This window comes from Nilaparvata lugens, chromosome 2 (genome assembly GCF_014356525.2).
Source record: "Nilaparvata lugens isolate BPH chromosome 2, ASM1435652v1, whole genome shotgun sequence".
NCBI classification, from domain to species: domain Eukaryota; kingdom Metazoa; phylum Arthropoda; class Insecta; order Hemiptera; family Delphacidae; genus Nilaparvata; species Nilaparvata lugens.
The window spans coordinates 5,440,127-5,456,133 of NC_052505.1; the positions used below are offsets into that span (position 1 = coordinate 5,440,127).

Consider the following 16,007-nt stretch of genomic DNA (forward strand, 5'->3'; position numbering starts at 1 on the left):
AAAGCCAAACCAAAGAGTCGAAACCTGTAATAACTATGAAAAAATGATGAAAGTCTATATTGTTGCAAATACTATTCAAATCTTAAGAAGTAATATGTGAAATTTTGTATATTTGTTATAGTTATGGGTCTGCTCATAAGCCACCCGTGAATGGAAGTTGTGGAGTTGTTTTAATGAAGGATCCAAAGAGACCTCATTAATTATTGTATTTCGATTGTATCCAATGAAAGGAACAATCAATTATTTATTTTCTCGTAGCCAAAAGTGCACGATATATTGTTTTTAGTGTTAAGTGTGGAGTTTTCGTAGAAGTAAGGAGATGAAATAGTGTATTCATCACAATATCGGATTTTTCAAATAGTCATTGTTTCGACTCGTCTCCCAATTACCTATTTAAAATATCCTGGGGGCTTTTGTGTGATGAATCTTTCAAATAGATCTCATGAAAAGAGAGAAAAAATTGTGATTACCTTTTAAAATGAAAGAATTTGCTAAAGGAATAGTTAGCGACCGAGCGATAAAGCTTACTTATCAATAACTGTATATTTGATAAGAGTACCGTTCTGTACTGAATATTTTTCTAGGAAAATTATTCAATAAAATTATAATTATTTTGCAAATAAAGCACAAATTATTTATGAATCGCTCACTGATTTTGAGGTTACACTTTGTTTACTATCGATCAGATGTTTTTAAAACAGTTCGAACGCAGCTGACTGATTCGAAGTATTATCAAATGTCATGCCGGTTTTCATGCAAGGTAAAATATCATCTCTAAAAATTATAAAACTATCAATAAAGGACCAAGAATTTCAAATAAAAAAATAAAATGTATGTGTTATCGTTGAAATTATTTATTATTTAAGAAATTATATTATATGTCAGGTCTTATTGTAACTAAATAGGTCATAGCATGAAATTGTATTATTGATAAAATGGCAGAAATTATTTATAACAATCTCAAACCTAATAAAAATTGTACAAGAGTATTAATTCATTAACGACTTAATTCAACTGAACCACATGGTAATTAAATCTCTTTGGCAGGTCTAAGCCAATCACAGTGCATAGAAATAGCACCAAGACAGTGATCGTTTGAAAGCAACACATGTTAATCTATTATCAGACAACAACCCTGCCTTATCAGTACACTAGCACATGTACATTGTATGAGAGGAACTATGTCTATAAGATTAAGCAGTTTTAAGAATTACATAAATTAAATTATTATTGTAATTAAAGGAATTGTATTCTACTGCTTGCCACTGACGTCATGTTTACGTCACAAGCGTTCTACCAATGGCAAATTTTTATGCAAATTATTACATTGAGATTCTGAGAAGCAAGGTCTAGCCTAAAAGCTTAGAGAAAAGAGCAGCACTTCCCTTTTGAAATCCTTACCGTGTAGATCTCTTTTATAGTTACCAAAGACCTATTGTGAAAATTTCTTGTTCGATTTTAAATGTTCTATTTGTGAGCCGATATTTTAGGCCAATTTATTTGTTATTTGTAAATTTCTGTTTTCATCAATCGATAAATTTAAAAGTTTAAAGTAAATTATCCCTTAATTAATTTGGTGAAGGAAATATTAAATTAAAATTCCCCACGTGCTGAAACCGAAGCCTGGATTGCCGCCGATCAAACGATTTTTGATCTAAAGAAGAAAACCACGACCGCCAAGGAATTCACGTGAGTTATAAGTTTAAGGGGCCCCAATCTACGCTTCGAAAATATTTCAGTGCAGAAAAACATAAATTTTTTCTTCGTTAAATTATTGGCCACGCCGACAAGCGCTTTAGCATTTAAGAGTCTAGAATTTATTCATATTAAATTTATAAGAATTTGTAGTTGATTAACTATCCTCCGCTGCCTGAACCACGACCCCGAACATTTTAAAATATTTTCTATAATTCATTTTTCACTATTTTTTTTCAAACTGTTAGATTTTATCAATTGTAAAATTCTGTTGAATCACGCATGGTATCATGCAAGCACAAGAAAATTTTTAACTATTCTATTAATGCTAAATTATTATTAACCTGTAAATCAAATTCTGAATCTGCACTGTATGATTACATATTTTATTGTAATATTTCAGTTTTGTTAATTCGCTTTCTGAGTTCGATTATTTCTTAAGCCTGTCAATTATTGTGTCTGATACGTTCTATATCATCAAGAACCGATCGAATACGATCATGGAATAATTGAATCAAGCTGGATATTGGAACAGGTCTAAGTGGATGTAGCGAGTGGGGTCAGATCGAGATATTTATTCTTTGTCCTTACCTGCTCATATATCAGCTTTTATCTGTTACCTACCTCGACTTAGGAACGAATGCTCAATTGTACAGCAGAGGCAGCCATAGATCATATAAATTCCTACAATAGAGCTTAAAACCCGACAAGACTCCGTTCTCGAAGTATATTCTGAACGATTTGGTTCAAATACCGTATTTTAATCCTTCAGAACTTATTAGAGACGCAGTCCCATAAATTATCTACATCGGGATTTTTGCTCGACCTGTATGATTTTGTATGCTCATTCTTCACAGGTAATAATTTTAAGGTATCCGTATTCAGTGTTTAGCGATCGCTACACTGCTTATAAAAATTTCATCATTATACAATTTGTCATTAGAAGAATCAAGGGTGAGCGAGCGTTTAGGCCTCCCGCGATTCCGACAATTGTATTGAATCTTGTAGTGAATCAATCAGTCTGGTGTGCATTCCGCGTCCACGCACGCAATTACAAAATTTATAGCCGCTACACCATTGACTCAGTACAAGATTCACTCTACATGTGTGAAGCCTTCAAAAAACGCACCACATGATTTGCCGGCCCAACGTGAGGCATTTAAATATAGCATTACATCACCCTACATGTGTTGTCCTATCCTTGGAGGTGAGAGTGACTCCCCCAGGAAGAGCTCCACACCATAGATAAGGAAAGTATTGCTTTCCGAAAAAAATTGAGGTACCCCAATTTCGAAATTTCTACACGTTTCAAGGTTTCAAAATCCCCTGAGTCCAAAAAATTGGTTTTTGGGTATTGGTCTGTATGTGTGTGTGTGTGGTGTGGTGTGTGTGTGTGTGTGTGTGTGTGTGTGTGTGTGTGTGTGTGTGTGTGTGTGTGTGTGTGTTTACACGATATCTCGACTCCTAATTAACGGAATGACTTGAAATTTTGAGCGTGAGGTCCTTAAATATAAGGATCCGACACGAACAATTTCGATCAAATGCGATCCAAGATGGCGGCTGAAATGGCGATAATGTTGTCAAAAACAGGGTTTTTGCAATTTTCTCGAAAACTGCTCCAACGATTTTGATCAAAGTTAGACCAAAAATAGTCATGGATAAGTTCTATCAACTGCCACAAGTCCCATATCTGTAAAAATTTCAGAAGCTCCGCCCCATCTATGCAAAGTTTGATTTTAGATTCTCAATTATCAGGCTTCATATACAATTGAAACAAAAACTTTTGAGTGGAAAAGATTGAGCATGAGAATCTCTACAATTAATGTTCAGTAACATTTTCACCTAAAATTAAAAATAAGCTAGAAATTCGAGAAAATGTGATTATCCAATAGCAAACTGTTGGCAACTGTTGATTCTATTAAATGATTCACTATGAAGAGATAGCAGACCTCGTGTGTCTTCAGAGTTATTGCCCTCTCACCAGCTGGCTCAAATCTTTGAATAGTAGACTTGAGATGCGCGGGAAAACTTGCGTCACGTGATCAATTTTCATAACGGCAAGGAAAGTTGTGTGAGTGCGACACACCAGATTTTTCCAATATAATAATAGGAGCACACTGTAGCCGTTTCTATGCTAATTCTGTCAAAATGGCCGACGCTCTCTTAATCGCTCTCTCTCTCACACAATTAGCTCATTGGCTCTCTGGATTCTGTAAAATCTGGCAGCACTGTACATCGTGAGAGCAATATTCTACAATAAGAGGCTTGTACAGATAATAGGATATCATATTGTTTCAATATACTAGCAGTTTTGACAACATTGAGGGCCCTATGCACCATCTACGTTTAAACCACGTTTACTTGTAGATATGGTTGCATTTAACATAATGTGTTTCATTCGGGGTTTAAACGGACAGCTGACATTTCTCCGTTTCAATCGAGTATCTGCATACGAGCCATAATGCTAACCATAAAGAAAAGATAGAGTACCGTAATAATAATAATATCGAGTGACCTGGCTGGCTCAGGTCTGGTGTCAGAGTTTTCAGGTCGCAACTGATCAATTTCAGGGCCTCTGACATGACCTAACGACTGTACTGTAAGTTACTTGTATCAGTTGTTTAACCACGTTTACTTGTAGATATGGTTGCATTTAACATAATGTGTTTCATTCGGGGTTTAAACGGACAGCTGACATTACTCCGTTTAAGCCGAGTATCTGCAACCTAAAGATAGGCGCACACAGATCGTCATCGGACGGACGGCACGCATCGGACGGATCGGACGATTAGATTTGATGCATTGTTTTCAATTGGAGTGTGCATACCTATCCGCATCGTATAGGCATGCGCACTCCAATTAAAAACAACGCATCAAATTTAATCGTCCGATGCGTGCCGTCCGTCCGATGACGATCTGTGTGCGCCTAGCTTAAAAATGCAGTTTGCACAGTGCCAGTTTAAACTAAATTCCATTTTGAACTTGATTGAATCTTTATCAGGTCCCGTTCCTTATAGTTCGTGTAGTTGATTTTGAGCTCCAGCCACCAGCTAATTAAATTCAGTTTGAGCTTTGATTGTGCAAGCGGCCCCAAGTCGTTTTCAATTGGGCTAATCATGAAAAATATTCATCTTCATTTTCTTAAGATATTTTGTTTCTAGATCATCATTTGAATAGTTGTAGCTTACCTGTTTGGACATCTTGTACCCCGCATCGTCCTATTAGAAGGAGTGAAACCAAGCTCAGAGATAGTGCCAGTAACCAGACCCGTGTCAGCAACCGAAGCATAGTTTTCCACTGAAAATAATGAGAAAAAATTATTATTATCTTAATCTATTAGTTCTGTGAACAGTAGACCTCACGTAGTATTCTCATCCACAAGTACCTGATTGAAACTATAGACCTTATGGAAATACAGCAATAGACTGGCTTCTCCATACATCTGTGTAATCACTTGTCAGCTGATTTATGATGAATAATTCTACAGTCTGATTTTACTCTAATATTGGCGTATGAAGGAGGCTCCTTTTTCCTTTTATAATATCCTTGAGATGCAAAATTTTCAAAAACCTTGTATATACATCGACGCGCAATTAAAAAAGGAACATACCTGTCAAATTTCATGGAAATCTATTACCGCGTTTCGCCGTAAATGCGCAACATACAAACATATAAACATTTAAACATTACAGTAAGAGAAATGCCAAACCGTCGACTTGAATCTTAAACCTCACTTCAGTCTGCTGTTATCTATGTAGCCATACATCTTTATTGTCAAATTGTATATTATTGACTTATATGATCCTTTGAAAAATATGATCGTGTTATGCATTTTAATCTTCTTCTTCCTCTCAAGGTTAAGGCATCATTGCCTGTTCCGAACCTCATAGTCTCTATAATCGGACCATCTTTTTCTTGGACGTCCTCTAATGACTTATGCATTTCAATATTATTATTAATAAAGTAACTGTAGTGCTGAAGACAAGTTATCGAGCCAACAGCCAACATTCTAATGAATGTGTACACACACATGGAACTGTTGCGGAAACCTAGTTTTTATAACAAAACGACGATCTGCGCTATTACTTTCCTTGCCCTATTACCATAGGTAAGGAAAGTATTGCTTTCCGAAAAAAATTAAGGTACCCCAATTTCTAAATTTCTATATGTTTCAAGGTCCCCTGAGTCCAAACATGTGGTTTTTGGGTATTGGTTTGTGTGTGTGTGTGTGTGTGTGTGTGTGTGTGTGTGTGTGTGTGTGTGTGTGTGTGTGTGTGTGTGTGTGTGTGTGTGACTTGAAATTTGGAACTTAAGGTCCTTACAATATAAGGATCCGACACGAACAATTTCGATCTAATGCAATTTAAGATGGCGGATGAAATGGCGAAAATGTTGTCAAAAACAGGGTTTTTCGCGATATTCTCGAAAACGGCTCCAACGATTTTGATCAAATTTATCAGGCTTCAGATACAATTTAATCAAAAAATTTCAGCATGAAAATCTCTACAATTAATGTTCAGTAACATTTTCACCTAAAATTTAAAATTAGCTCGAAATTTGAGAAAATGTTATTATTTCAATTGCAAACTGTTGGCAACTGTAGATTCTATTAAATCATTCACTATGAAGAGATATCAGACTTCGTGTGTCTCCAGCGTTATTGTCCTATCATCAGCTGGCTTAGATCTTTGAATAGTTGACTTGAGATGCACGCGTGAACACTAGCGTCAGGTGATAAATTTTCATAAGGCAAGGAAAGTTGTGTGAGTGCGCCACACCAGATTTTCTTGTTGAACGAATCGTTAATTTATATTGATGCTGCAAATGTCGAAAATTCACAGTCAATACGGCTTGTTGCCTCGAAAACCCCACCTCAAATTTTACAATATAATTGTCGTCTATTATTTTGCTATTTCGGCGCAAACTATATAGAATCGGGTGCAATGACAACGTAGACACTTACTTAGCACTAACGTAAGACCTTGCTCTAGAGACCTCGAGCACTACAAAAATTTACAAACATGAACAAAACTCACTTATTCTTGGGTATTTTTGGAAATCTGACCTACGACTTAGATACATAGGAAGTTATATACAGAGACGAAAGCTATTATACTGATACAATTGCAGTGCAAACCCTTATCTTATCCAGAGGAACTCAAATACTAAAAATTTATATTGAAGCAAGAAATTAATGCGAGTTGTGCTGTTGATATCATAAATAAGAAATTTAGATTCGAATCTCGTTCCTACCAGATTTTTTATTTGCAGATGATACTAATATTGTTTTATCTTATTCTAATAATATATCATTATGGAATAAATTATTAGATTGGATAGAATGATTGAATTGGATCATCTTATCATTATTACTATTATTAAATTGATTTATCAAATTTATTGGATAAATTATTTTTGGAAAATCTTTATTGTATTGGAGTCCAATACTGCAGTTGTAGAGAAAAATTTGTAAGTGAAGGTATAAAGGTATTTTTTTTCTTTTTGTGTAGTTGAGAAGTTGATATTGTGGTAATTTGTTCACATTAAATTAGAAAGACTAAGAGATTGTCAAAAAACCACAGATTTATTGATACTTAGAAAGACCGATTTTGGTAAATTACACCATTGTCAATCTCTGATAAACTCTGATAAAGACCGAAACCGGTCTTTCTAAGTATCAATAAAATCTGTGGTTTTTTGATAATTTCTCAGTTCAAAAGGTATGTATTTGATTTAAAGCTACCTCCTTGATAAGTCCGGTGTCCCTGGAAACAGTGTCTCTAGCACTTTCAATGGAGAAAATAATAGATGACATGGCTAAATCTTCACTAACTGTACTGTACTGGCCCTTCTCATTAGATTGATAGTTGTATTCATGAGCGAGGTCTACTGTTCGCAGAACTACTAGTAGAGACAATGATAAGTTATAACGACAGATTACAATGACAAAGCAGTTTATTCTGCTGCTAAATTCTGGAATATTATTTGACTCGGTGAGCCCCCAGACACGAGAGAATAAGAATACCATAGAGGAAAAATAACATAAAGAACATGAATGACTTATACCATCTTCTTATATGCTATCTTTTTTTGAAGTTGCTTTCCATGACGAAACACTATATAATAACTTTGTTGAAGTTCTGACACTGTGTTACTAGTAAATATTTGAAAAAACACTTACTTTTGATTGGAGTCTTGAGGAATGCATTTCACTCCTGAAGAGGAGCTTCATCAGCCTGACACCAGGGGCGCTTGCTCTTATGGGTTGGACTGTGTGGCCAAAATGTGGGAAAATATTACATTTGATTTGAAGTTAAGTTGATCATTTAATATTATTTGATCATTTAATAAATTTTCAAACACCTCCACTATGACAAATCCAACTTATTAAATGATCAACTTAACTTCAAATCAAATGTAATATTTTCCCACATTTTGGCCACACAGTCCAACCCATAAGAGCAAGCGCCCCCTGGTGTCAGGCTGATGAAGCTCCTCTTCAGGAGTGAAATGCATTCCTTAAGACTCCAATCAAAAGTAAGTGTTTTTTCAAATAGTTACTAGTAACACAGTGTCAGAACTTCAAAAAAGCTATCTTTTTTCTTTGGTACTACCTGAAGAGAAACCATAAATTATTGAGGCTAGCCGTCGGTAACGTAGAAATATATAGAGCATCTTAAAGGTTGGGTGGAAGAATCATTGGGGCCCATACGTACGACTAGGGAGGTACTTCTAGATATTTATAACTGACGGGCGCAGATATCGGCGTGATAATGGGCCAGCACTCACGTCGTCACGGCACGGTCTGCCTCCGCTTATAACTCACTGAAACTCACGTCGTCACGGCGTGGCCTGCCATAGCTTATAACTCACTCAAATGAGATTTCAGATGTGCATCCTTTCCAACCTTCTCTTCATCAACAAATCATTCGAAATTGGTACTTCTTGAGAGCCGTCCTTTATTATTTCCTGCTTGCATCGTACCTTATCACATGCCTTCGACAGTCCACTCCTTCGCACCACTTTTGGTCCTTCAAATACAAGTGAAACAAAATGTTTCTCTATAATTTGAGTTTTTCTCTGAAGTGATTTACATTGCTCTCAAGCTTACTTGACTTCAAGCTTTGTATAAATGAATGTTGAATCACTTCACTTGTATTTAATGTAAAATCATTTCACTTCACTTTTATTGTATGGGTTACTTTATTAAAAACAATATAAAAACATGAAGTACCTTTTTATTTGAAACATTTCAAACAACTAGTTTCGGCTACAGTAACTATATTACCCACAGTATGGCCATTGACTGTCACGCTTTTGATTGGTTAGCTCGGTCACATGGTACAAATCCGCCATTAAGATTCCTAACAAACTTTCAAGTCCTATCTTATAGCATTAGAGATTTGGAACTTATCACTTATTTTACCGATTGGAAACATTTTATGAACTTAAGATGAGTTTGATATATCATTTTCGAAGAGAAATTGATTATACTTCAATATAGACAAAAAAGATAACTTTAAAATACACTAATAAAGCTTAAAACATCAATTTTCCTTCCCTCGGACTCCTCGCGGAACACTTTTAGAGCTTTCGCGGACAACTTATTGGGAACCAGTGATCTATATGAATATGTAGAAAGATAAATTTCAATTTTGTGTATTTCCTCATCCCATTTATTGGATCAAACTTCAAATAATCCTATTTCAAAATATTTTTTGTGGCTCAATTGAATATAACATTTAATGAAATATTTAACCATGATTAAGTGCTGATTAAAGACGTCTTGACTTCTCTGATTGATTCTCTCTAGTACTGCTGAGTACCCTACACATAACATGTTGGTACAATAGCTACTGATATAATTTTCGAGTTGCATCAACACAAGCAGTGGTTAAGATTAGAAATATCACTAAATATAAACAATAATTGTTATGTGTGTTATTTTTCAATGTCTTACATGTTTATTGAATTCATCGAGTAGTACTATGGCTAGAATAATTGGCTCTTCCAGAGTTTATATTCAATGTTGTGCTTTACAATATTTTTGTCAGACTTATTGACTGAATAAAACAAACTATTTAAATGTTATGGAATCTATTGTGATGAGAATTCCATCATGCTTCTAGAAATAGATATGAGAACTTTATTATTTGTCAATGGAACAAAATTTATTACAATATCATGACACATTTCAAAAGTTTTATGGTATTTTTTTGGAAATTCAGCTTTCAGGTTACGTTACCTACCTTTCATTTTTACTATTATCTACGATTTACTATTTCAAGTTCCAAAACTATATTGGGAATATAGAAAAAACATGAAAGAAATTATATCGAAGGTTATAATCACAAAAATATACTTTAATAAGTAAAAGCAAGCGATTTCACTTATAATCCCATATAAACTCCATTGTAAAATTCAAATATTTGGAATCTTCATGGCGGCGGCGGGGAAAAAATCCAATGGCCATACTGTGTGTAATATAGTTACTGTAGTTTCGGCCTACTTTGGCCATTTTCAAGTTGAAAAAATACAATTTTCTATTAAAATTAATGTATTTTGAAAACTTAAAGTTGAGAAGAATAAGAACTTCGTTTTTTAGACTCCAAAAATTCAGTTGACTGATCAACAAATCATTTCAGCTAGGTGGTGTTCCTAGGTGGTCGATGAAACTTGTAACAACACGGGGCTTGGGTCTGGTGGGGCAAATATTTACCCTGAATAAATTTGAAATTTGATAAGGGAGCCTGGTAAATATTGTTCCAGGCAATATTATCATTTTGAACCAGGGTATGAATAGATTCATGATTCTCTGAGAATGTTGGATATTTTGTATAATGAGCTGATGCAGCCTGTTTTTTGATCTTCAACATAATGTTCGCTTTAGAGGAGTGATGTAGTTCTTTGGAACACAGCAAATTTCAACCATTTTATTGTTAATTTATTGTTTCAATTGTATTAATTGAGATGAATTATAATATTATAATTTGTATTGTAATTGTTTTTGACGAATAAACTTTGATCTTATTTGATTTAGTACTGTCATCTAATAATGAGTTTTTTGGTAGAGAGTTAGTGGGGAGGATATTTTTATTATTCTTCCCAAAGAATGGACATTGATATGTCCAAAGCTCCGCCAATTTATGTAGATGCATAACAATATGATTATTATCTATAGTTATTATATTACAAATTGCTTTTTCATATCATATACAGTTCAATAGTTATTTTCCTAGTCTATATTATGTAAATTCATCTATAATTTTGCTGTATTGTAAGCTATGTATATAAGTGTATAAGCCAGTATATATTGTAATCTACATAAATAAAGTACTCAATCAATCAATCAATCAATCAATCAATCAATGAGTTGTGTTTTTTCTGGCTCAGAAGTTTTCAAAATGACACAAGAAACTTCTAGTTAGTGGTGATTTGAGGGGAATATTTCTATTTTCTATTTAGTTTTGAAACATAAAAATTTCAGTTCAATTTCGTTTGTTTTGGAGCGGAAATATACTCATACTTTCTTCAAGATCTCTTTTCCAAAGTTGTTTCAACACAACATTAGTAGATAGATCTACTAGTTAGTTCTGACTACTTACTTTGATTTCAACATTCAATGAAGCCAGTCCAATCATCGTATCAGATACCGTCTATAGAAAGCATTGACAAGACAGAGGATCGGCTACGTTGTTCTTCTATCTTTCTCCACTGCCATTGTAACGTGGACCTCACTATAGAAGTCAAAACATAACCGTATACTCTCTCGGAAACATTCATTCATCAAAATACGGGGGAGAAAATTTTGGGCTATGCCTCTTCTTCTCTTCCATTCATATTATTTACTATTATTTGTCCTGTACTATCTGTCTGTACTATTTGTCTATCCTGGAAGAATTCCCGTTGTAGTCCAAAACTATAGACCTACAGGAAAAAGAGATGCAGGGAGACCAAGAAAGAGATGGGTACCGGAACAGGTTCATTAATAAACCTGATCCCTGAAGTGAAGATGATGACTATTATTTGTGATTGTCAATGAATAGAATAATTGATTTCTTCTTCTCGATGGCCCTACAGCCCAAATCGAGCCCTGACCTCCTCAATCCTACCTCTCCAACCATCACGATCCCTTGCCTCCGCCCTCTTGCATCCTTTGAGACTCCATCCATCGGAATAATTGATTAACCATTTTTTTATATCGAGTTGTTTTTTGTTCGAAGTTCGAAAAGCAAGAGGTTGGTGATACATGTGTATGAGAACGGGGAAAATTGAGATTGCTTGAATAATGTAGGAGTACAATTTATTTTAGTCGCTCTTCCTGAGTCACCAGTTCAGCACACATCCACAAGGATAAACTTTATCGGATTCAATTATAAAAATGTTCAAGCGGGTTCAAAACGTGATTGAATTTTCTGCTCCTTTGGCATTCACAGATGAACTCCAATATCTAGATTGCTCATTCAGTGTGGAAGTATTTATTTTTGTTGCAGGGAAGAGAATAATTTGATTCTTGTGACAATATTATATCGTGAGGTTTATACAGGCGGATGATCTCTATAGTCACCTTCTTCTAACAGTTCTGTCAGTTGAATTCAATTCACCAATCCTGTTTCTGACATCCAAGTTTCTTATCCTATCCATTCTTGACACATCACGACTCCTCCGCCAGGGCTCATCTCAATCGCATTGATTCCTTTTCGGTCCCTTCCGTCATTCCCAAGTTCTCTGAGCAAAACAACAAAAAGGTCTCTACAATTTGATGGTAAATTCGAATTTTCATCCTAATTGTGCTGCTCGTTCTATTGAATTTAATTATTTCTTTAATGTCTCTGGAGCGGTTTGACTCAGTGGTCGCGCTGATGAGCTATCGCTTAGATTAGATAAGTTAAGAATCATACGCCTGCTACTCCCGTTGGAAGGGTGACCGCTTGAACTAATTCCTCTGAATATGATTCATGAATTGTAAAATTGCTTCCTGGTCGTTGAGAATTCACCTAAAACTGTAGTTCTATTCATCTCTCATTATTTTCCGCCTCATTACCCACACACAAGCCAAAAGCTCATGTGGGCATCACTCTCATAAAAAAACTATTGTCTATCGGGACCATCATCAGCGTCATTATAAGAGTTAATTACAGATGGAAATAAATTGGAAGTTGCATTTGTTCAAATGCTAATTAATGACTAATTATTATTAAACGAAAATCCACATAAAATGCTGGAAATCACCCCAAAGTCTTCTGCTGCTTCAAATATTGACAACAGGGTAAACAGCTAGATGGAAATCCGATGAGCGCTAATATACAATAGTTATTTGTGCAACTAGTGCGCAAAGTGACAGTTTGCTGCACCAGAAACGTTTACGCACGAGCCGTAGGCGAGGGCGGAATGGTTTCTTGAGTGCAGCAGAGGAACTTTGCGCACGTATTTCACATTAGATTTTTCCTACACTTACCATTGAATATATGAAGTGGTTGATTGTGGGTAAAATGATGGCTGAAATCCATCAAATGTGTGTCTGTATAATTTTGTTTTTAATAACAACTTTAATTTATTTTAAACTTGATAATCCAATTGAAAATTGATAATCGATCATTTATTCAAATTAGAAATTGAATTGATTCAATTAATTTGGAAATTTGAATAATTTTGAGTAAATCTCAATTTCTAAATAATTTTTCAACCAATCAATTTATGAATGAAAAATATTATTTGAAATGATGATTAATAATATTCAAAATGTATAATTTAATGAGTTCTCATTTTGATTTATTTGAAAATCAGAAAAAATATAGATAGAACAAATTCGCATTAAAAATACACGCCAACAATGTCAACAGCTGATTGGGATGGCTGCAAGATAATACGCAAAGTATTAAGAGTACGCAAAGTAATACTTTGCGCACTAGAGCGGAAAAGTGATTCTTTGCGTTCTGTAATCAGTGCAGGAATTGTCACTTTTCAAGGTAACTGTAGGAAAAAATTATTTTCAGCCCGGGCTGTTTGCTGTAGCAGAAGTCTTCGGGGTGATTCACAGCATTTAGTTGGGATTTTCGTTTGATAATAATTATAAGAGTTAAGAGTCAATTAGCCTCAGAAAAAGCCGTAAATTATCATAGACCTTCTAGAAATAAACAAACACATTCGGTTTTTGAGAATCTCAATGCACATTTCCAATCATTGTGGGAATTGATGAAAATGTTTGACTTTATTCCCAGTTTCTCCGGCTTAGGCCGAAAGGTTTAATTGAAAGATCGTCCTGCAAATATTCGGATATGCTTTAATGAAGAGAATTGGAAAAAAGCTTCCAGTGGAAGGTATCGGATGGCTGTTGTCCCATTGTAAAAAATGGAGGAAGGCCGGAACGCCAGAAACGAGAGCTTATTTACGGCAAATTGTAACGCCGCTGTAGCCTGATGGAGAGAATGGAGAATGCATGGCCAGTGATAAGCCCACCTAATGGAGCTTACCGTCCTCCTCCGACATCTCCTCCTCCTTTTCCTCCTCCTCCTCCTCCTCCTCCTCATCCTCCTCATACTCCTCTTACTACTCCCCCTCATCATCCTCATCATCCTCCTCCTAGGTTGAAGATGATGATATGAAGAAGAAGAAGAGGAAGGAGAAGAAGAAGAAGAAGAAGAAAAGAAGAAGAGGTTGTCCTCCTCCTCCTCCTCCTCTTCCTCCTCATCCTCCACTTCCTACTCTTCTTCCTTCTTCCTCCTACTCTTCCTCCTCTTCCTCCTCCTCACCCACATCATCCTCCTCATCCTCATCCTCATCCTCCTCCACCTCCTAACACTTTTCCGAGGAGGCTCCACCGTCTCTGTTGGCGACCTAATTCTGAACGGGTTCGTCTAGCAACCCCTTCGAAAAGTCCCCTCCTCCTCTAAACCACCCCCCCCAAAAACGTGCTTTGAATCTTCAAACTCATCGATGAACGAACTTGAAGCCTCGTCAACGAAATTTGCAACAACAATTCTTTTGTAACGTTCGCTCAGTAATAGTGTAGCTCGCTGTTGTGGAACTGATTAAGCTTTTTGATGGCATCGATGCTTGAAATTCGCTGTAATTAAGCTGGCTTTGTGCCGTCATTCGATGTTCAAGCTGACAAAATGAACGCTTTTCGATCGTCACTAGAATACTGATCAACATTGGTTGTTGATCATCATTCTTCTGTTTTAGAACGTCTATAAAGTCGTAATCTTTCATGAAATCCTATTATTCTCAATAAACAGAACAGTTTATTTTTCTAAATATATTTTAGAGCTGTGAAGAGTATAAAATCAACCTTCAAAATTCAAAATTTTAAATCATAATTTCTGGACCGAAAATCAAGTGACGAAGCAGTGTGTGACTATATAACCTTATCTTTTGGACAACATTAACATTTTATCAAAATTTTTGGAGAAAAATAGTACAGGCTTAGCCTAGTTTTTCCTCCAATGTCATAATTGTATTATGATTATAGTATTTTTTACAATAAATAAATAAAATAAAATAAAATAAAGTTTCATAACATGAAACCCTCAGATATTAGTCAGAACCTTTCATTTAATGGTTGATTCATTCATAATATGATAACAGATCATCAAATTTTAATTGTTTCAAGTGTTTGCGTTTTGTTTCAATGTGGAAATTAGTGAAGAATTGAAAAGACGCACATAACCTTTATTTGGAATTTAATTTATGAAAAGAGGTTTTGAACTCTTTGTCCTCAAGTTGATTGTAAATGATAAATAGGTTTTTTTTATATTCGACGATACATTGCTATCTATAGTGAGGTCCACGTTATAATGACAGTGGATGAAGATAGAAGAATAGCGATGCCGATTCTCTGCATTAATTAATTATATTTCTACACTGTCAAAAACATAATTGACATCGTTGTGGACCTAGAAAAGGATAGTACCACCGGCTTCGTCGAATGATTGACAAGGATACCAAAACCAAAGTTGATCAAATACTGTCATTATAATATGGACCTCACTATAGTCTAGGGACTAATGAGCAACTTTTTTCTGTCCTTTAATACTAATGAATACTTTATACAAGAGAATCCTCCATAGGGTCTCCTATTGAAATTCTAACATTATTAGTACACTGCTTAGGACTGTACTACACAGGTGGGTTTCACTCATTTCCACTGCTCTGCTTTTCACTGGACACAAGACACTTAAATCAGCTATCAGCACTAGACCAGTTCAAATGGCTTCTTCCTTTTCAGCCTCCTCACCAATCCTTCATTTTCCAGCAGCTGGATTGCTGAATAGGTAAAGGAAAAATAAGGTAACCTTGTGCTATTCCTCTCC

At 35.3% G+C, this 16,007-nt stretch overlaps 1 protein-coding gene across 1 annotated transcript in view; it reads right to left on the reverse strand.

The window, feature by feature from the left end:
• LOC111056642 (chondroitin sulfate N-acetylgalactosaminyltransferase 2) overlaps window positions 1-16,007 on the reverse strand; it is a 151,569-nt gene that overhangs the window by 56,228 nt on the left and 79,334 nt on the right. The window contains exon 2 of the mRNA XM_039420393.1: window positions 4,884-4,992. Within this exon, the coding sequence (XP_039276327.1) occupies window positions 4,884-4,983 (100 nt within the window). The 5' untranslated portion in view covers window positions 4,984-4,992. The remainder of the gene's footprint in view (window positions 1-4,883; window positions 4,993-16,007) is intronic.